The 22,984-nt window shown below is 44.1% G+C and overlaps 1 protein-coding gene across 1 annotated transcript in view; it reads right to left on the bottom strand.

Annotated features, from left to right (window-relative positions):
• Positions 1–19,231: 19,231 nt before the first annotated feature.
• LOC114909468 (uncharacterized) overlaps positions 19,232–22,984 on the bottom strand; it is a 14,700-nt gene continuing 10,947 nt past the window's right edge. Inside the window, exons 4-6 of the mRNA XM_029248997.1 lie at positions 19,881–19,936; positions 19,677–19,799; positions 19,232–19,542 (exon numbers count right to left, since the gene is read on the bottom strand). Of these exons, the coding sequence (XP_029104830.1) occupies positions 19,232–19,542; positions 19,677–19,799; positions 19,881–19,936 (490 nt within the window). The remainder of the gene's footprint in view (positions 19,543–19,676; positions 19,800–19,880; positions 19,937–22,984) is intronic.

Raw genomic sequence — 22,984 nt, forward strand, 5'->3', positions numbered from 1 at the left:
ATGATTTCTCCATGTAGAACTGAGAGTAACACGGACTGCGCTCCTGTGTTCGCTGTGCTGTGGGTTGTGCTCATTGTTACCCTCGTTCTTCTGGGCTTAATCAGGTCACATGACCTCCCCTAAGGAATCCTTGCTCTATGTGTCATCCATATATGGCCCCGAACTTCTCCATTTCAGACCCCTAGGTGGCAGTGTTGTCTTTACTTTTTGTGTTGTACGTCTTATCCAGGAGTTTCTGTAAGGGGTTCAGAGTATTACTGTCACTGTGGGCCTCAGCGCACAGTAATACACAGCAGAGTCACACAGCTGCACATCCTCTATTGTCAAAGGTACGCTGCTGTTAACTTTCCTGAGAGTGGATTTAAACCTGAGTTTAAATTCTGGGTCTGTGCTATGTCCTTCATTTGTATCTCCTCTCAAAATGTATCTGGGAGACTTATGAGGACGCTGGATGTACCAGAAGAGATCTGGGACTGAAGAGGTTGTTTTATAGGTACAGCTGAGAGTCACCGACTCCTCCTTCATATCCGATCACATCTCCTGTGGACTGAGTCACTGTGTCCTGAGCTCTGATTTCTGGGGAGGAAAAGACACAATATTTATAAGACACAACCAAAATCCATGAGAATTGACTGAACAAGTGATTAATTGTGAATATAGCAGTCATACCAAGGCAAATTGCAGCAAGAATGACAATAATGTTGATCCCATGTGCCATTAGTGATCTGTTCAGTGACTAAAAGCAACAAACCGATCTGTGTGTCTGTTGCATTTATTCATCTCTCTAGTTGTTTCCTGACTTTTAGACCCAAACCTCTCTGCAGTGACAAATGTTAATGAGAAGCCTTATGTGATAATAATCGCAGCTGTAAACTGTGCTTCTTTCTGATGTTGTGTCGCCCCCTTTAGGAATTGTGTGCAACATCATGTCACAACGGACTAAATTTTTTGTCAGCAGTATCCAGGTATTCATTTTTTAATTTTTGAAGATTTTGCTGGATTTCCCACAAGTTAAATGACATTATTTTAAAGTAAATATGATAAGGAAAGAATTAAAGTGTGTGAAAAATGTTTTGATGTTCTGTTCAATATCTCAGAGGAAATGTAAAATCTTTGTCGTCTTTTATTGTTAATAAAGGTGATTAGGAATTTTGATTTTATGTCATTTTATCTTGTAGGGGAGACAAGTATCAATCCCATAATTAGTAAATTGTAAAATTTATTGATATAGTCTTATCTCAAGTGATGTGCAAGAGGCTGCATGTATTATACTTTGAGCTCGTAAGTCAAAGTTTCTTTAAGGGGTCCAGAGTGTTACTGTCACTATTCGCCTCAAGGCGAAGCAACGTTAAAAAGCAACAATAAAGACTAAAGACCATATTATTACAAAATGTAATCATCCATCCATCCATCCATCTTCCTCCGCTTATCTGGGACCGGGTCACGGGGGCAGTGGTCGAGCAGAGCCTCCCAGACTTCCCTCTCCCCGCAAACCTCCTCCAGCTCCTCTGGGGGAACCCCAAGGCGTTCCTAGGCCAGCTGGGAGACGTAGTCTCTCCAACGTGTCCTGGGTCTGCCCCGAGGCCTCCTCCCAGTGGGACATGCCCAGAACACCTCCCCAGGGAGGCATCCAGGAGGTATCCGGAACAGATGCCCGAGCTACCTCAACTGGCTCCTCTCGATGCGGAGGAGCAGCGGCTCTACTCCGAGCTCCTCTCGGGTGACTGAGCTCCTCACCCTATCCCTAAAGGTGCGCCCAGCCACTCTGCGGAGGAGGAAATCATTTCTGCCGCTTGTATCCGCGATCTCATTCTTTCGGTCATGATGCAGAGTTCATGACCATAGATGAGAGTAGGAACGTGGCTCGACCGGTCAATTGAAAGCTTCGCCTTACGACTCTAGCTCCTTCTCACCACAACAGACCGGTACAATGACCGCATTACTGCGGACGCCGCACCGATCCGTCTGTCAACCTGCCGTTCCATTTTTCCCTCACTCGGAACAAGACCCCGAGATACTTAAACTCCTCCACTTGAGGGAGCAACTCCCCCCTAACCGGAGGGGGCATTCACCTTTTTTCCGACTGAGGACCACTGGTCTCGGATTTGGAGGTGCTGATTTCCTCATCCCCTGCGGCTTCGCACTCGGCTGCAAACCTCTCCAGTGCACGCTGCAAGTCTTGATTCGATGAAGCCAACAGGACCACATCGTCCGCAAAAAAGCAGAGACGAGATCCTGCGGCCACCAAAACAGACACCCTCCGTTCCCTGACTGCGCCTAGAAATTCTGTCCATAAAGATAATGAACAGAATCGTGACAAAGGGCAGCCCTGGCGGAGTCCCAACATGCACCGGGAACAGGTCTGACAGGGAACGAACAGCCCGTAGCAACGAGCCCTGAACCCCCATAATACTGAAGTACCCCCCACAGGATGCCACGAGGGACATGGTCGAATGCCTTCTCCAGGTCTACAAAACACATATGGACTGGGTTGGGCAAACTCCCATGAACCCTCCAACACCTAGTGAGGGTATAGAGCTGGTCCAGCGTTCCACGGCCAGGGCGAAAACCGCATTGCTCCTCCTGAATCCGAGGTTCGACTATCGGTCGGATCTCCTCTCCATTACCCTGGCATAGACTTTCCCAGGGAGGCTAAGGAGTGTGATCACCTATAGTTGGAACACAATCTCCGGTCCCCCTTCTTAAAAAGAGGGACCACCACCCCGGTCTGCCAGTCCAGAGGCACCGTCCCGAATTCCACGCGATGCTGCAGAGGCGTGTCAGCCAAGACAGCCCCACAAAATCCAGAGACTTGAGAAACTCGGGGCGGATCTCATCACCCCCGGAGCCTTGCACCGAGGAGTTTTTTGACTACCTCAGCAACTTCAGCCAGGGTAATGGATGAGTCCCCCTCCGAGTCCCGGCCTCAGCTTCGTCTACGAAAGGTGTGTTGGAGGGATTGAGGAGATCCTCAAGTACTCCTTCCACTGACTGAGGACATCCTCAGTTGAGGTCAGCAGCGCACCACTTCCACTGTAAACAGTGTTTGTGGAACACCGCTTCCCCCCTCTGAGTCGCTGGACGGTTTGCCAGAATCTCTTTGAGGCGACCGAAAGTCTTCCTCCATGGCCTCTCCGAACTCCTCCCAGGCCCGAGTTTTTGCCGCGGCGACTGCCAGAGCCACGCTCCGTCTGCCCGGCGTACCCGTCAGCTGCTTCAGGAGTCCCATGAGCCAGCCAGGCCCGATAGAACTCCTTCTTCAGCTTGATGATCCCTTACCTCCGGTGTCCACCACCGTGTTTGGGGATTGCCGCCGCGACAGGCGCCGGAGACTTTATGGCCGCAGCTCCGAACCGCCGCCCCGACAATGGAGGCGGAACATAGTCCATTCGGACTCAATGTCCCCAGTCTCCCTCGGGACTGGTTGAAGTTCTGTCGGAGGTGGGAGTTGAAGACCTCTTTGACAGGGGCCTCCGCCAAACATTTCCAACAGACCCTCACTATGCGTTTGGGCCTGCCAGGTCTGTCCAGCTTTTTCCCCCCATCGAATCCAACTCACCACCAGGTGGTGATCAGTTGACAGCTCAGCCCCTCTCTTCACCCGAGTGTCCAAGGACCATATGGCCGAAGGCAGAAGAAACGACTACAAGTCGATCACGACCTCGACCTAGGGTGTCCTGGTGCCACGTGCACTGCTGGAACCCTTATGCATGAACATGGTGTTCGTTAGGATAAACCGTGACTAGCACAGAAATCAATAACAACTCACCACTCGGATTCAGATCAGTGCCCGGTATGGGGTCACCGGGGCCCCACCCTGGAGCCAGGCCTGGGGGGGGGGGGGCCTCGCATGCGAGCGCCTGGTGGCCAGGTCTATGCTCACGGGACCTGACCGGGCTTAGCCCGAAGCCCTGAGTGGAGCCCGCTCTTCGGTGGGCTCACCACCTGCGGAGAGGAAAAAGGGCTGGTACGTTGTGATTTGGGCAGTGGTCGGGACGATGGCCCGGCCGACCCAAACCTCCGGGCGCCCAACTCTGGCTTTTGGGGACTTGGGTGTGAACGAGATCCTGATTTAATAGTCATAAGGGGATTTTGAATCGCCACTTTGTCTCGTCTGTCATCCAGGACCTGTTTGCCTTGGGAGACCCTACCAGGGGCATATAGCCCCAGGCAACATAGCCTCCTGAGATCATTCAGGCACTCTAAACCCCTCCACCTCGGTAAGGTGGCGGTTCGCGGATGGGGTTACAAATGTAGTAAGAACAAAAATAATTCTCAGCTGTGTTTCTATTTTTCAAGTGTGAAGGTGATGAGAAACAGGAAACAAGTAGATCTTTGTGGACAGTGAAGCAGGTTAAAAGTCTTTCTTTTTGTTTTGAGTAATTTACTCCATGTGTTTCAAGTACTTACATTTAATGTGGAGTTTATATGTCTGAATTCACCTGGAATGTAGGATATTTGTGCTACAATGTCGCCCCCAAAAGGACACGTGTCACCACATCCTCAAATCTTCAGTGTCGTATCTTCCTGAGCTTGTCTTTATATGTCTGTTCTTGTGTTCGCTACATATATACGCATACAGTTTTCTGTTTGTGGAGTTATTTCCAGAAATCACTGCAGAATACAAGAAATGTATTTCCTATAGTGGCGTAAACATTAACAAAAAGAATACTGGACTGTATGGAGTATTATCAGTCATATAGCAAGACTACATATGAAGAGAAGTAACACATCAAGCTCTCTGTACTATATCTGTAGAGTTAATAAGATGATGCAATGACCCGTATGACTGAAAAGTGTCATGTTTGAGTTTTTATTGTAAATACTTGTGAATGACAGGAATTGTGGGGAAAAATGTAAAAGAGTTGATTAATCACTGTGGAGGCTGACAGTGAGTGCCTGTTGGCAAGTGTGGAAGCCTGAGGTGTAGATCCCTGAGGAAAAATGGGTCCTGGGACTGAGTCCATTTTTCCTCACATTATTGTTGATACCTTTCGCTGTGTGCTGGTGTTCCCCTAAATGATAATAATGAACAGTCTCTCTTCGCCCTTCTTTGCCCCATTCGAACCCAGAAGGGTGTGCACTACAATAAATATGAAGGAACCCACAAGCGTTTATGTGCTTCTTTAAAGGAAAAGAGGTCATGTAATCATTGATATAATTTGAATTGTTTTCCAAACAATATGTGGGCTTATAGATCTGTTTCATCCTTCTCCTTCTCTCCTTTCTCTATGAAACTGATGCATGTTTCACTACCATGTAGCTACACCACAAATCTGAACTGGGTTCAGAGAAAACAGACTGGCTGGATGAGAGCCGGTTATATCACAATGAGCTGCCTCATTTCCTCATGGGGAAAACACACACACATCACCTGAACCCCTTGTCCCATACAGGGTCATGGGGAGCCGGAGCCTAACCCGCAACACAGGGCATAAGGCTGGAGGTGGAGGAGACCCACTCAGGACAAGATGCGAGGCCGTCACAAGGCACCCCAAGCAGGACTTGAACACCAGACCCACCAGAGAGCAGGACCTGGTCTAACCCACCACACCACCACACCACACCACCACCACACCCCCCCCCATGGTAAATGCTGTGGTTTTTTTAGTTTATTTTTTATAGATGGGAGGTGATGCAGGTTTTTGTACAAGTGTTGATGTAGATCTGTGGAGCTGTTCCTGGATACTGGCGGTACCAGTGGATATTGTAATAAGTGCTGGTTGTGCTGAAGGTACATTCCAGAGAAACACTCTGTCCTCCTTCCTTCGATAGCGAGGACTCCTTCTGTTGAATCTCATCTCCAGCTGAAATGGCTGTGAACAACAGATGAAAACCCATTTACATTTATTCAGTTAGCAGATGTTTTGTCCAAAGTGACATAGATTTCAGCAAAAGTACAATTTATGCATTACATTCAGAGAAGGAGACATAGCTGCAGACATGAAAGTCTCAAGCAAACCTAGTTTGTTCCCTACCACTTGCCGCACCGAGGTTCATCTTTCAATTAGCTGCATAAGACACGGGATAGACAAAACCCGATACCCCACAACACACACACTTTCTGAACCGCTTGTCCCATAGGGGTCACGGGAACCGGAGCCTAACCTGGCAACTCAGGGCGTTAGGCTGGAGGGGGAGGGGACACACCCAGGACGGGATCCAGTCCGTCGCAAGGCACCCCAAGCGGGACTCAAACCCCAAACCCACTGGAGAGCAGGACCTGGTCCAACTCATTGCGCACCAAGCCCAAATCCCAATACCCTCCCACCAATTTTTTTAAAATTTAAAAAAATATTATAAGACACACAAATGAACAAGTACAATGCCAGAGTAGTGACTGAATAAAGATTGTATCTGGGGATGCTTATGGAGTTACGATGCCTGGACAGTTACACCGTAAACCAGCTGGAGAGATCTTGGGTGAAGTGGCTCTGGAAAAGGTGGGCTTTCAGACCCTTCTTGAAAACAGAGAGAGTTTCTACAGTTCTGAGTGACAGGAGAAGGTCATTCCACCACAACGGACCCAGAAACGAGAACTTCAGAGCTTTGCTTTTCGTGCACGGGACTACCAAGCGAGCAGAAGTATGAACGAAGGGGCCTGGCTGGGGTGTACCGGTTGATTAAGTCTTGTAAATAGCCGGGAGCAGTTCTATTGATGCATTTGTACACAGTAACCAGGGTTTTGAATTTGATTCGGGCAGCTATAGGAAGCCAGTGCAGAGAGATGAGTAGAGGAGATACATGGGAGGGCTTTGGCAAATCAAACACAACTTGTGCAGCAGCATTCTGTAGAAGCTGCAGAGGTTTATGGCATTAGCAGGAATGCCACACAGAGAGAGTTGCAGTAGTCCAGAGGGAAGTCACCATGGCCTGGACAAGTAGTTGGGTGGAGTCAGTAGTGAGGTAGGGACAGATCCTACAAATATTACGCATTATGTATCTACAGGACAGCGTTGTGGCTTCGATATGTCGAGAGAATGATAGACTCGCATCAATCGTTATACCCAGACTCTTAGCGAAGAAGCCACGAGAAATGAGTGAGTTGCTCAGTTTGATCGAGAGGTCGTGACAGGAGGACAGGCCAGCTGGGAGGTAAAGAATCTCTGTTTTGGAGAGGTTGAGTTGGAGGTGAAGAGATGTCCACAGGCAGGCAGCAATGCGTGCGGAGATGTCTGACACCAGTTTTACCCCATTTTGTAGAATTTTTTTACTTCCAGAGAGACGGTGAGGATCAGTTTTAGCTATAATGACCCACCAAGTTCTCACAAGCTGTGTTTAGTTTAGAAAAACTGATTGAATTTGGTTTCACCAGTAACATGAGACATACTGGTGTCCCATCTGTGCACATGAGGTTACATTGATTTCATGGCATTATTTTATTTACACAGAAAACAAGCATTTTATGTCTTCTAATCCTGCAACTTCTTACGTAGCTGCTTTTAGACAAGAAGTGATCAAAGTTGGTTTCACTAGAAAGCAGAATGGTGGTGGTGCTGCTTTGTAGTGCCTGGGCTCTGGGTTCAAAACTCGCTCAATCTGGGCAGAGTTTGCATCTCTCTTATTTGCATGGGTTTCAATCACATTCCGCAGACATGTGTTCTAGTGGATTGGTCACTCTAAATTCCCAGTACCGTGTGTGTGGGTGTTGATGCGACTGAATGATTCCTCTTTTGACCACTAGAAGACAGCAGATGTTCACTTCAGAGACCAACAGCTATTATTGTACTGCCACCAGTCCACTAAATTATCACAACAGTCAGTTCTGCAATAACAAGCTTTTCACTGAAGTGATTTTGATGTGACACAGAAGGAATGCAAATTTTTGGAAGACGATTTTTGTTGTCACTGTGATTTGGGAATAATGAAATTCCATTCATAAAGTTGAAACTTTATGATTGCATTGTCTGAACTTCTCTCCTTCGGTGAGTTTTCTTTATGGCACAAATAGGTCTCAAGTGAAAATCTCACGATATGAATAATTCTTGCAGGCATGTGTTATTATTTTCATGTGCTTTATTTCTTTGTAATACATTATTCTTTGCTTGGTGGCTTTACTGGCTGTAGTTTCAGATTAATATTTCCCATAAATTAATTTTTTTTGGTGGGGGGTTCGGTAGCGCAGCGGGTTTGGCCAGGTCCTGCTCTCCGGTGGGTCCGGGGTTTGAGTCCCACTTGGGGTGCCTTGGGACGGACTGGCGTCCCGTTCCTGGGTGTGACCCCTCCCCATCCAGCCTTATGCCCTGTGTTGCCGGGTTAGGCTCGGTTCTCCGCAACCTCGCTTGGGACAAATGGCTTCAGACAATGTGTGTCTGTGAATTTTTTAAGATTTCAGAAAAATATACAGTATGTATATCTGGAAGCAATAAAAAGACAGTATTTCAGTGTACAGCTGTGTTTTAATTCTTGAAAGAAGGTCAATCAATTTTATTCAGACTTGCATAGATTTAGGTGAAAAAAGTAACAGCAGAACGTTTGCCATTGTCTTAAAAGTATTTCTTTTCAGTCCCACTGAGGTTTTGTACAGAGTAAATGGGTTTCCTGTCACTGTGGGCCTCAAAGCACAATAGTACATCGCAGAGTCTGTCAGTGCTGTAGAGGAGAACTTAGATCGACACGGTTGTTTCCTTTATCTAGTATAACTGACAGATGAGGGAATGGTGGAGTCGCATGTATTATTCTGTCAGAGGATTCATATCTGAGCAAGAGGAATTCTGGGTTGGACCTGGAGTACTGTCATACCACAGAAAAGTAAGCTGATCCGCTGTAGTTGCAGGAAAGTGTAACATTGTTTCCCTCAAAAACATGAACTACGTCACTGAGTGGTATTATTGAATCCCCAGCACTGTAATCTGTGGAAAACAAGAATTATCATATTAATTCAAGGACATTAATAAATACTTTGAAAAGTGTTTACAGTCTTGCGTTTTTCCCTGAGTAGAACAAGTTCACTTGAAAAGCTGACTTGATGCAGTTTTCATAATTTTTACATCAATGTGTAAAAAAAATGAACTATAAATTGACTTACCTACAGTGCTGAGAGCAGGAGAAATGAAGAGAACAACATCGTGGTGGATGGAGAAAGACACACTGACAGTGTGTACAGTTAGAGCTCAACACTTCCTCTCTGTACAGGAGAACTTCTCCTGCCCTGAAGTGCTCAGCTCCTCCTTCACACAGCACGCACACACACACACACACACACACACACACACACACACACACACACTCATCGTGCTGGAAGACACATCAATATTATTACACATGACTCTAGAGTTAAATATGAATCAGGTATCAACTGAAATATTATCACTTAGTACCAAGTTTGCATGATGTTGAATTTTTCATTTGTGTTTTTAGATGTTTAGAAGGTTGGTGCAGTGCGTTCAGTGCTGGCTGTGTGGTGGGTCTGGGGTTTGAGTCCTGATTAAGGTGCTTTGGGACTGATGTCCCATCCAGGGTCTGTCCCTTTGACCTTGCACCCTGTGTTGCTGGGACTCTGCTCGGGACAAGAGGTTGTTGACAATGGATAGTTGGGTGGATGGATTTTGAATTTAATTCAACTGGTTTCCTGCAACAGTCCAAAGAATAAGTGGTGTGTCAGGTGAAGTGGTGACTGTAAACTGCAGTGTGTGAGTGAAAGTGTTACCCTGCCCTATAAACAGGTGCATGGCTGTTGGGAGTTTGACAACCCATATCTAGCACTGTAATTTACATGAATGAAGGTTCCAGACAAGTACTAGACAGAAATATTGTTACTTCACCGTAATTAAGGGGCTGCTATTCAATATTGCAGAATTTATTTATGAATAATCGAGAAATTTGTGAATGAAGCAGAAGGTGTCCTACTGTAAGAGTGTGCCAGTGTTCTGGAGTTTCTGTAAGGGGTTCAGAGTATTACTGTCACTGTGGGCCTCAGCGCACAGTAATACACAGCAGAGTCACACAGCTGCACATCCTCTATTGTCAAAGGAACTGAACTTGTGTTGAGTTTTGCATTAAATCTCTTCTTGTACTCTTGTACTGTATCATTGCTGTATTTGTCACGTCTCAGCACGTACTTGGGAGGGTCATTAGGACGTTGGATGTACCAGAAGAGATATGGATTAGAATCGCTTGTTGTAAAGTTACAGCTGAGAGTCACTGATCCTCCTTCGTATCCGATCACATCTCCTGTGGACTGAGTCACTGTGTCTTGAGCTCTGATTTCTGGGGAGAAAAGGACACAATATTAAAGACACAACCAAAAGTGATCATAATTAATTGAACAAAATAATTAATTGTGAATATAAAAGTTATACCAAGGCAAATTGCGGCAAGAATGACAATAATGTTGATCCCATGTGCCATTACTGATCTGCTCAGTGACTAAATACAACAACTGATCTGTGTGTCTGTTGCATTTATCCGTCTCTGGTTGTTTCCCACTTTTAGACCAAACCTCTCTTCAGTGACAAATGTTAATGAGAAGCTTATGATAATAATCGCAGCTGAAACTGTGGTTCTTTGTGATGTTGTGTCGCCCCCTTTAGGAAGTGTGTGTAACAACATGATCAGAACAGAGTTAATTTCAGCTGATCACTGTGAACAAATGAAGAAAGTTTTCAGCATTTATTGTTTAATTTCTTCTGCATTTTGTTGCATTCTAAGCAAAAAACTGTGAATTATTTTAAAATAATTATAAGGGAAGAATGAAGACCATGAAATGTTTTAATTTTTTATTCATAATGTCAGATACGTAAGATCTTTCAACTGTTAACGAAGCTGATTCGGAAATTTGATTTCATGTCATTTTATCTTGTAGGATAGGCAAGTATTAATCCGGTCATCAGTACATTTGAAAATTTATTTATATAGTCAATTTAAATGTATTTGATATTGTGTGTAACGTTAACATAAAAGGTATTGGACTGTATGGAGTCTTATCGGTTATACAGCAAGACTACATATGAAGAGAAATAACACATCAAGCTCTTGTACTCTATTTGTAGAGTTAATATGATAATGTAATGACCTGTATTACTGAAAAATGTCACATTTGAGCATTTATTATAAATACTTGTGAATGACAGGAACTGTGGGAAAAATGTAAAATAGTTGTTTAACCATCGCGGGGGCTGACAGGGTTTATTAGGGAGTGAGTGCCTGTTGGGAAGTGGAAGACGAGCTTGAGGTGTAGTACTTTGAAAAATGGGTCCTGCGACTGAGTCCATTATTTCCTCACATTCCTCTTGATACCTTTCACTGTATGTTGGTGTTCCCCTAAATGATAATAATGAACAGTGTCTCTTCCTCCTTCTTTGCCCCATTCAAACCCAGAATGGTGAGCACTACAATAAATATGAAGGAACCACAAGCATTTATCTGCTTCTTTAAATAAAAAGACGTCACATAATAACTGATATAATCTAAGACTGATTTGAAATGTTTTCCAAACAATTATGTGGGCTTATAGATCTGTTTATCCTTCTCCTTCCCTCTTCTCTTTTGCTATGAAACTGATACACTTCACTACCATGTAGCTACACCACAAAACTGAACTGGGTTCAGAGCAAACAGGTGGTGGAGCCGTTTATATCATAATGATCTGCTTCATTTCCTCATGAAGGAAACACTGTGGTTTTTCAGTTTGTCTTATAGACAGGAGGTGAAGCAGGTTTTTACGAGTGTTGATGTAGATTCATCACTGTGGTCTCCAGCGCACAGTAATACACAGCAGAGTCTTCTAGCTGAACTCTTGAGATGGTCAGAGAGGCTTCACCAGATGACTTTCAGCACTTGAGGAGAATCTTTCTTTTGCAAACTCCGCACTGTAGCCTATACCCACTGAACAGTATGAACTGGGGACCTGTTCCTGGATACTGGCGGTACCAGTGGATATTGTAAGTGCTGGTTGTGCTGAAGGTACATTCAGAGAAACACTCTGTCCTTCTTCCTTCGACAGCAGGACTCCTTCTGTTGAATCTCATCTCCAGCTGAAATGGCTGTGAACAACAGATAAAAACCCATCAAAGTGTTTAATCATGAGAAAAGAACCAGTTTGGTAATGAAACAAAGACTCCGGAGACACTTACGGAGGCTCATGATGAAGAGCATTCCCACAAGAGGCTGCATCTTGTCTCAGTGTGAACCTTCACAGTGCTGGAGGACAGACGACTGGAAGAATAAACGTGTTCTTGGTGTCTTTGGGTGGAGTCAGTCTGTGATGTGGGTGGGGCGATGAGACCTTCTTGTGGAAGCTGTGGAAAACTGGAGAAGTTCTAACATATTGCATCATCTGTGCACAGCAGTTTCCACCATTTTGCAGAATTTTTTACTTTCAGAGAGGAGACGTGGGATCCGATTTAGCTATAATGACCCACCAAGTTTCACAAGCTGTGTTAGTTTAGAAAAACTGTCCCATCTGTGCATGAGTTGTTACATTTATTTCATGGTGTTTATTTTATTTACAGAGAAAAGAAGCGATTTATGTCTTTCATCCTGCAAGTTCTTACGTAGCTGCTTTTAGACAAAAGGGATCAAAGTTGGTTTCATAGAGGGCAGAATGGTGGTGGTGCTGCTTTGTAGTGCCTGGGCTGTGGGTTCGAAACTCGCTCAGTCTGAGCAGAGTTTGCGTCACTCTGTATTTGCATGGGTTTCTATCCGCATTCCGTAGACGTGTTCAAGTGAATTGGTCACTCTAAATTGCCAATTCGTGTGTGTGTGTGTGTGTGTGTTCATGAGAATGAATGATTCCACTTTTGACCACTAGAAGGCAACACATGTTCACTTCAGAGACCAACAGCTATTATTGTACTGCCACAAGTCCACTAAATTATCACAACAGTCAGTTCTGCAATAACAGGCTGTAAGAAACGAAGCAGAAGACAGCAGATGCGGTGCCTGTCGGTGAGGGGTTTTATTTGCTCTCAGTGCAGGGAGAAGGAAGGGGATGGAAAAGGGGGGCCAGGGAACAGGTAAGATGGGGCTTCGTGCGGGTCGGGGGGGCTGGGAGCCTCGGGTCGGTCCCAACACCGGCGTCGTCTCCGGGTTCGGGTTCATCTCTTGGGGTTTGCTCTCCTCCTCCATCTCTCTCTCTCTCTCTCTCTCTTACTGGCAGGCGCCGGGGAAGAAATAGGGAAGGTAATTAGCCCCAGCTGTGGCTGCTTTGCCCCCGTCTGTCCCCATCCCGCCGCCTCAGCATGCTACACAGGCTTTCCACTGAAGTGATTTTCATGTGACACAGGAGGAATGCAAATCTGTGGAATACGATTTTCTTTGTCACTGTGATTTGGGAATAATGAAATCTCATTCATAAAATTGAAACTTTATGACCGCATTGTGGGGGGTGCGGTGGCGCAGTGGGTTGGACCACGGTCCTGCTGTCCGGTGGGTCTGGGGTTCGAGTCCCGCTTGGGTGCCTTGCGACGGACTGGCGTCCCGTCCTGGGTGTGTCCCCTCCCCCTCCGGCCTTACGCCCTGTGTTACCGGGTAGGCTCCGGTTCCCTGTGACCCCGTATGGGACAAGCGGTTCTGAAAGTGTGTGTGTGTGTGTGACCGCATTGTCTGAACTTTTCTCCTTCGGTGACTTTTCTTTATGGTACAAGTAGGTCTCAAGTGAAAATCTCACAATATGAATAATTCTTGCAGGAATGTGTTTATTATTTTCATGTGCTTTATTTATTTGTAATACATTATTCCTTGCTGCTGGTTTTACTGGCTGTACTTTGAGATTACTTTTTCCTATAAATGATTTTTGCATGGTTTCAGAAAAGTATAAAACAAACTTCAAATATAACAAATATATCAATAAAATGACATTATTTTACTGTACAGCTGTGTTTTAAAGCTTTAAAGTGAGTGCATCAATTTCATTCAGATCTGCATACATTTACATAAATATAATAACAGCAAAAACTTTTACTTTTTTTGTGAAATACCATTTTCTGAAAGGAGTTCTTTCAGTCACACTGAGGTTTTTGTACAGAGCAGATGGGTTTCCTGTCACTGTGGGCCTCAGGGCACAGTAGTACATCGCAGAGTCTGTCAGTGCTGTAGAGGAGAACTCCAGATCCACAGTGCTGTTCTTTTGTGAACTTGGCAGACAGGTGTGGATATGGAGGACTGGCTTCCTGTACATATCCTGTGGATTCTAAAATTAACAGGAGGAATTCTGGTTTTGACCTGGAGTACTGTCGATACCACTGTAGGTTATGTATGTTGCCGCTGTAGTTGCAGGAAAGTGTAACACTGTTTTCCTCCGAAACATGAACTACATCACTGACTGGTGTTATTGAATCTCCAGCACTGTAATCTGTGGGGAACAAGAATTATTAGTTAATTCAAAGCCATTAATAACTATTTTGAATATAAAGTGTTTACATTCATGCGTTTATACCTGAGTGGAACACGTTCACTTGAAATGCTGACCTGATTGCAGTTTTCATAATTTTACATCAATGTGTAAAAAAAATGAACTGTAAATTATGACTTACCTAGAAGTGCTGAGAGCAGGAGAAATGAAGAGAACAACATCATGGTGGATGGAGAAAGACACACTGACAGTGTGTACAGTTAGAGCTCAACACTTCCTCTACTGTACAGGAGAACTCCTCCTGCCCTGAAGTGCTCAGCTCCTCCTTCACACACACACACACACACACACACACACACACACACACACACACACACACACACACACACACACACACACCCACACACACACACACACACACACACACACACACACACAGACACTCATCTGTGCTGGAACACAGATCAGTATTATTACACATGACTCTCTAGAGTTAAATATGAATCAGATATCAACTGCAAAATTATCACTTAGTACTAAGTTTGCATGATTTTGAGTTTTTTAATTTGTCTTCTTAGATGTTTGGAAAGGTGGTGCAGTGCGTTCAGCTGATGCTGGCTGTGGTGGTGGTCTGGAGTTTGAGCCCTTCTTAGGGTGCTTTGTGATGGACTGGCGTCCCCTCCGGGGTCTGTTCTTTCGACCTTGCACCCTGTGTTTCTGGGACTCTGCTTGAGACAAGCGGTTGTGGACAATGGATAGTTGGATAGATGGATTTTGAATTTAATTCAATTGGTTTTCTGCAATAGTCCAAAGAATAAGTGTGTGTCAGGTGAACTAGTGACTCTAAACTGCTTTCAGTGTGTGAGTTGAAAGTGTTACCTTGCTCTATAAACACTATAATCAAACAGCAGCTATGAATAACTTGCAGTATTAATTTATAAATAATAGAGAAATCTGAGAATGAAGCAGAAAATCTCCTACTGTAAGAGTGTGCCAGTGTCCTGGAGTTTCTGTAAGAGGTTCAGAGTGTTATTGTCACTGTGAGCCTCAGCGCACAGTAATACACAGCAGAGTCACACAGCTGCACATCCTCTATTGTCAAAGGAACTGAACTTGTGTTGAGTTTTGCATTAAATCTCTTCTTGTACTCTTGTACTGTATCGTTGCTGTATTTGTCACGTCTCAGCATGTACTTGGGAGGGTCATTAGGACGTTGGATGTACCAGAAGAGATACGGATTTGTAGAACTTGTTGTAAAGTTACAGCTGAGAGTCACTGATCCTCCTTCGTATCCGATCACATCTCCTGTGGACTGAGTCACTGTGTCTTCAGCTCTGATTTCTGGTGAAAAAAGATACTATTTTTTTAATGCATAAGAGTAGTTTAACAAAATGCACTAAATAAAAAATGGATGAAATCATACCTAAGTAACAAGTAGTGAGTAAACAGCTATTCTGAGGCACAATTCCATACTGAAGTTATAAAAAGTTTGAAACTATAGAGTTTGTGGAGTGTGTAAAAAATCTCTCTTGTTGTTCCAGTCTGTTGTTAGTATCTCTCTGCAGTTTCAAGTCCTGATGAGGATTTATGAGGGTGTCAAAGTACAGGAGTGGAAATATTGCTACAATGTCGCCCCAGGAGGATGTGTGTAAATACTTGCTCACGTCTCCAGGAAAGTACAGTACAGTACAGTATTTTTAAATTTCTCAGAGGTCTTGCACAGAGTCCAGAGGAGCTGGAGGAGGAAGAAGCAGGAACAGGTGACAAACAGATGAACTGACACAGTGCTTCACGTCTCCTCTTTTCATTTTCCTTCTCTCTGTTAGTCCTCGTTTCCTTTTCATTTCATGTTAAAACTGAATGCACTTTCAGTCGTTGCATGGCTGCATCACAGAGATGAATGTCTTCTCTGCTAGAGCCCCTGGGGGAAGTAGGTTTTTGTACCACTGTTGCCCTGAGTTCATCACTGTGGGCCTCAGTGCACAGTAATACACAGCGGAGTCAGTCAGTTGCAGCCTCTGAATTGTTAAAGGTACCGTGGTTTCTCAATGTTGGCATCGAATCTGTCCTGGAATTCAGCCGCAGTATCACCAGCTCCAGATGTGTACCTCTCAGAATATACTTTGGAGAGCCATTAGGGTGTTGGATGTACCAGAAGAGATATGCAGCTGTGCTGCTAGTTGTAAAGTCACAGTTGAGAGTCACTGATCCTCCTTCGTATCCGATCACATCTCCTGTGGACTGAATCACTGTGTCCTGAGCTCTGATTTCTGGGGAGAAAAGGAGACAATATTTATGAGACACAACCAAAATCCATGAGAATTGACTGAACAAAATGATTAATTATGAATACTGCAGTCATACCAAGGCAAATTGCAGCAAGAATGAAAATAATGTTGAGCCCATGTGCCATTACTGACTGCTCAGTGACCAAACACTACAAACTGATCTGTGTACTTTTCAGCACATCAACAGTCTATCGGTCTGTTTCTTCCACTCCTGTAGCCTATTTGTCTGTCTCTCTCTCCCTCTCTCCTCTCTCCTCTCTCTCTCTCGTCTCTCGCTCATCTCTCTCTCTCTCTTCTCTCTCTCTCTCTCTCTCTCTCTCTCTCGATCTGCCTAATTTCAGTAAAAACCTTATTTTTACTTGAGTTTTTGCAGTGAAAGTAAGTGTATAGGTGTGGTGTAATACCACCCCCATTATGTATGTGTGACAACCCGAAGACTTTTAACCTTCACAATGTGTTCCTTAGTGATGTCAAGCAGCACCTATGCAAAGACACTCTGCCCCCTGCAGGGCGTGGTCTCTACTGCACATACCGGTCTTCAGTAGTCCTGCCTGCTTTGTAAGCGTGTTTTGACATCCTGTGACTCTTTATCACCTGTAACAGTGATGAGTTCTAAAGCCAAAAAGCTCAAAGTAAGAGGTACAAGTTGATTAAAGAAGTTAAAGGCACACATAAAACCGAAGGGACAGACATCATAACACTCTTAAAATCCCAGTCATAACACTCCTTTGAATAGCAACATCATGATGAAGATTTTCTATGATCACTTTTCTACGGCGTTTATTTATTGGAAATGATACTGTAACAGCACTGAGGGGAGTAAATGTGTAATAGTTGGCATTAGTGTTTATTGTGTCTACATAGTTGTGTGTGGTTTCTGACTGGTTGTCGTTCTATTTATGTTAAGTGTTCGAGAGTGGAATTCTGGGGTCCTGGGGGAACCCCTTAACCATGGGTGCAGCAGGGGGCTGGGAGTGACCCAGAGGGATTCTGAACCATTCTGTGTCTTGTATGTCTGAAGAGTTTTTGTTAAGACTGCTGCTGAGCGACATGTATGGGTTTTTCCCCCCCCCCCCACCCTGTTTTCTGAGTTGGTTTCTAGTAGTTTTGAGAAGGCATGTGACAATACTTTACAAATAGTTCAGGATTTACTAGCATTAGAACTGATTACAGTAATTTTGTTGTTATTCATAATATTGCAGAAGACATGATAGGCTTCATCATAGACAATGTACTTGTACTTAGTATAAACATACAGTAAACAACCTTGTTCTTAGCATGAGAAAAACCAAGAAGCTAATTTCTGATTACTGAAAATTAGGATCAACGAACACAATCCCATTCACAGCAATGGTACAGAAGTGGAAAAGATCCGTTTTTTTTTTAAGGTCCTCAGAGTCTCGTGGTCTCTCAACACCTCTGCAGTTCAGGTGATGAGAGACCATGTATCAGAGACCACCAAGTATCAGTCCAACGTCCTGGAGAAAACACCACCCGCTGTCCAGACCCTGGGTTTCAGTTCCTTGCGTGGCCACCAGAGGTCCCCCCCCCCAGAATTTGAAAAGCGGTCACAAGAGTGTAACGATTGTAAATAAATTCTGAAAATTCTGGACACACATCATCCACCTGTCTGTGCAACAGCTACTGTACCAGTTCTGACCACATTTGCAGCACCTTCCTCCCAGATTTACTTCACTGTCTCACCCCATCAACAGTCATGTTTACCACAGTAACCACAGTTACTTCTGAAGTTCCGGCTTACCCTTAAAAGATCATTAATTTTTATATCCCAGGACGATATCGCCGTTCATTAGATACAGGTTACCTTAAAGTACCTGTCATCAATAAGACCTCAGTAGGAGGTCGCACCTTTAGTTATAGAGCACCTAAACTGTGGAATAGTCTACCAGTTACTGTCAGAAATGCCCCGTCTGTTTCTGTTTTCAAATCCCGACTTAAGACTTATATGTTCACTCAGGCATTCCACCTCGTAATGTAATTCACCTGCCTTGGTTATTTATTTTATCACCTTTACAAAATGCATTTTAAATTTACTTATAACAAATTACTAACTCTGTCCTATCTTCTCGTTGAGCACTACCTCGCTACATAAGACCTGAGGAGGCTGGCCAGCGGTGACAGACGATCCCGTGCTGACAGAGGATGATGCCCATCTGCCGTGACGATCGAGACGTTCCATGCCGAGTTGGGGATCCAAGATGCCATTCACCAACATTATAATTACTTGTTACACGGCTTACAAATTGTTTATTTTTAGAATGCCCAGGAGGGGGACAACCACTGGCCCGTGGACCCCGAGAGGTTTTTTCTCCCTCAACTTACAGTTGGGTTTTTGTTCCTTTCTCTGATGGCCAGTAGGTATACTTGTAGCTCTACAATAAGTTCTTCATTATGGTAGCCATTAATTGATTGTCTTCTTTGTTTGTATCTGTTTTTCTTGCTGTATGCCTATGTTAAAGCGCTCTGTGTCACTGCGTGAGAAGAGCGCTCTATAAAAAATAAATAATATAATAATAAAAATTCTGCTGTGGAACTGATCCCACACTGTCGGAAAGAAGCTGCATTTCATGGTTGCTGAGAGGAAGTTCTGGGCAAAGGAGTTTTTGTAGAGCTTCTCAGTGGCTTTTGCTCACTGTGCCACCATCAGAGCGCAGTAGTAGATGGCTGTGTCTGACATGGTAAGAGCTTCGATGGTGAGCTGGGTTGAGTCCCTGGATGTGGTACATTTGAATCTCTTATTTGTACTGTGTTCAGCACTACTGTCTGATCGGGCCCCCTTGTAGAGGAGGTACTGAGGAGCCTGGTTCGGGTTCTGTCTGTACCAGTAGAGATAAACATCTTCACTGTTAGTACTGTATTTACAGCTCAGTGTCACTGATTCTCCTTCTGTACCGGACTGTTGATCCTTTTCAGGTCTGATATCATCACCAGCACTCAGTCCTGAAAAGAGAACATATAAATATCAAGGATGACAAAGAAATGGCACAAGAACACAACCCTACAATATTTACCACAGTAAAGAACACAAATCTGAGGTGACAGTGACAACAGGAATTACTGTCCAACACTCTGACCTGTGGTGATGGTGACAATCAGTAAGATGAATGATTTCTCCATGTAGAACTGAGAGTAACACGACTGCGCTCCTGTGTTCGCTGTGCTGTGGGTTGTGCTCATTGTTACCTCGTTCTTCTGGGCTTAATCAGGTCACATGACCTCCCCTAAGGAATCCTTGCTCTATGTGTCATCCATATGTGGCCCTGAGCTTCATTTCAGACCCCTAGGGGCAGTGTTGTCTTTACTTTTTATGTTGTACTTCTTCTCCAGGAGTTTTCTGTAAGGGGTTCAGAGTATTACTGTCACTGTGGGCCTCAGCGCACAGTAATACACAGCAGAGTCACACAGCTGCACATCCTCTATTGTCAAAGGTACGCTGCTGTTAACTTTCCTGAGAGTGGATTTAAATCTGAGTTTAAATTCTGGCTCTGTGCTATGTCCTTCATTTGTATCTCCTCTCAAAATGTATCTGGGAGACTCATGAGGACGCTGGATGTACCAGAAGAGATCTGGAACTGAATAGGTTGTTTTATAGGTACAGCTGAGAGTCACTGATCCTCCTTCATATCCGATCACATCTCCTGTGGACTGAGTCACTGTATCTTCAGATCTGATTTCTGGGAAAAAAGAATATATTTTTTTAATGCATGAAAGTAGTTTTTACAGAATGCACTGAAATAAAAATATGGATGAAATTATACCTAAGTAACAAGCAGTGAGGATAACAGCTATTCTGAGGCACAATTCCATACTGAAGTTATAAAACACTTGAAAACTACAGAGTTTGTGGAGTGTGTAAAAAACTCTCTTGTTGTTTCCAGTCTTGTCGTCAGTATCTCTCTGCAGTTTCAAGTCCTGATGAGGAGTTTATGAGGGTGTTCAAAGTACAGGAGTGGAAATATTGCTACAATGTCGCCCCCAGGAGGATGTGTGTAAATACTTGCTCACGTCTCCAGGAAAGTACAGTACACACACACATCATCTGAAACTAGTTCCATGTGGGGTCGTGGGGACCGGAGTCTAACCCGGCAACATAGAGGAGTAAGGCTGCAGGGGAGGGAACACACCCAGGACGGACGCCAGTCTGTCGCAAGGCACCCCAAGTGGGGCTCAAACTTCAGACCCACCGGAAAGCAGAACCCAGTCAAACCCACTGCACCACCGTGCCCCCCCAGTACAGTACGCACCACACACACACTTTCCGAACCGCTTGTCCCATACAGGGTCACGGGGAACCGGAGCCTACCCGGCAACACAGGCGTAAGGCCGGAGGAGACACATGCAGGATGGGACGCCAGTCCGTCGCAAGGCACCCCAAGGGGGATTCAAACCCCAGACCCAGCGGAGAGCAGGACTGTGGTCCAACCCACTGCGCCACCACGCCCCCCATCAGAACAGTACAGTATTTTTAAATTTGTCAGAGGTTTTGCACCGAGTCCAGAGGCTGGAGGAAGCAGAAGTAAACAGGTGACAAACAAAATCTACTTATCTCAGATGAACCGACACAGTGCTTCATGTCTCCTCTTTTCATTTTTCCTTCTTTCTGTTAATCCTCGTTTCCTTTTCATTTCATGTTAAAACTGAATGCGCTTTCAGTCGTTACGTGGCTGCACCACAAAGATGAATGTACTTTTGTGCTAATATGCTGACTAGATTACAATCAGGTATTATCAGCTCTCTTTCCTGCTGAGGCCAACCTCTGGTTGTGTCAGTTTGCCCTATGGAGCCCCTGGAGGGAAGTAGGTTTTTGTACCACTGTTGCCCTGAGTGCATCACTGTGGGCCTCAGTGCACAGTAATACACAGCGGAGTCAGTCAGTTGCAGCCTCTGAATTGTTAAAGGTACCGTGGTTTTCTCAATGTTGGCATCGAATCTGTCCTGGAATTCAGCGGCAGTAACACCACTCCAGATGTGAACTTTCTCAGAATATACTTGGGAGAGCCATTAGGGTGTTGGATGTACCAGTAGAGATGCAGCAGTGCTGCTAGTTGTAAAGGTACAGCTGAGAGTCACTGATCCTCCTTCGTATCCGATCACATCTCCTGTGGACTGAGTCACTGTATCCTGAGCTCTGATTTCTGGGGAGAAAAGGACACAATATTTATAAGACACAACCAAAATCCATCAGAACTGACTGAACAAAATAATTAATTGTGAATATTGCAGTCATACCAAGGCAAATTGCAGCAAGAATGACAATAATGTTGATCCCATGTGCCATTACTGATCTTCTCAGTGACTAAATACAACAAACTGATCTGTGTGTCTGTTGCATTTATCAGTTTCTCTGGTTGTTTCCTGACTTTTAGACCAAACCTGTCTGCAGTGACAAATGTTAATCAGAAGCTTATATGATGATAATCACATTTGAAACTCTGCTTCTTTCTGATGTTGTGTCGCCCCCTTTAGGAAGTGTGTGCAACAACATACACACTTCCTAAACACAACAGACAACATTTCTGTCAGTAGTTTCCAAGGTTTTGAACGTTTTGCTGGATTTCCCACAAGTAAAAATGAAATTAAAGTAAATATGATAAGGAAAGAATTGAAGTGTGTGAAAAAATGTTTTGATATTTTGTTCAAAATGTCAGAAGAAATGTAAAATCTTTGTCTTTATTATTAATAAAGGTGAATAGGAATTTTGGTTTTATGTCATTTTATCTTGTAGGGGAGACAAGTATCAATCCCATAATTAGTAAATTGTAAAATTTATTGCTATAGTCTTATCTCAAGTGATGTGCAAGAGGCTGCATGTATTGTACTTTGAGCTCGTAAGTCAAAGTTTCTTTAAGGGGTCCAGAGTGTTACTGTCACTGTTGGCCTCAAGGCAAAGCAACATTAAAAAGCAATGATAAAAAATAAAGATCATACTATTACAAAATGTAGTAAGACCAAAATAATTCTCAGCTGTGTTTCTATTTTTCAAGTGTGAGGTGATAAGAAACAGGAAACAAGTAGATCTTTGTAGACAGTGAGCAGTAAAAGTCTTTCTTATTGTTTTGAGTAATTTACTCCATGTGTTTCAAGTACTAAAATTTAGTGTGGAGTTTATGTGTCTGAGTTACAACTGGAATGTAGGATATTTGTGCTACAATGTCGCCCCCAAAAGGACACATGTGTAACCACATCCTCACATCTTCAGTGTCTTATCTTCATTGATCTGGTCTTTATATGTCTGTTCTTGTGTTCGTACATATATATGCATACAGTTTTCTGTTTGTACAGTTATTTCCAGAAATAATTGCAGAATACAAGAAATGTATTTCCTATAGTGGTGTTAACAGTAACAAAAAGGATACTGGACTGTATGGAGTATTATCAGTTA

This window comes from Scleropages formosus, chromosome 25 (genome assembly GCF_900964775.1).
Source record: "Scleropages formosus chromosome 25, fSclFor1.1, whole genome shotgun sequence".
Taxonomy (NCBI): Eukaryota; Metazoa; Chordata; class Actinopteri; order Osteoglossiformes; family Osteoglossidae; genus Scleropages; species Scleropages formosus.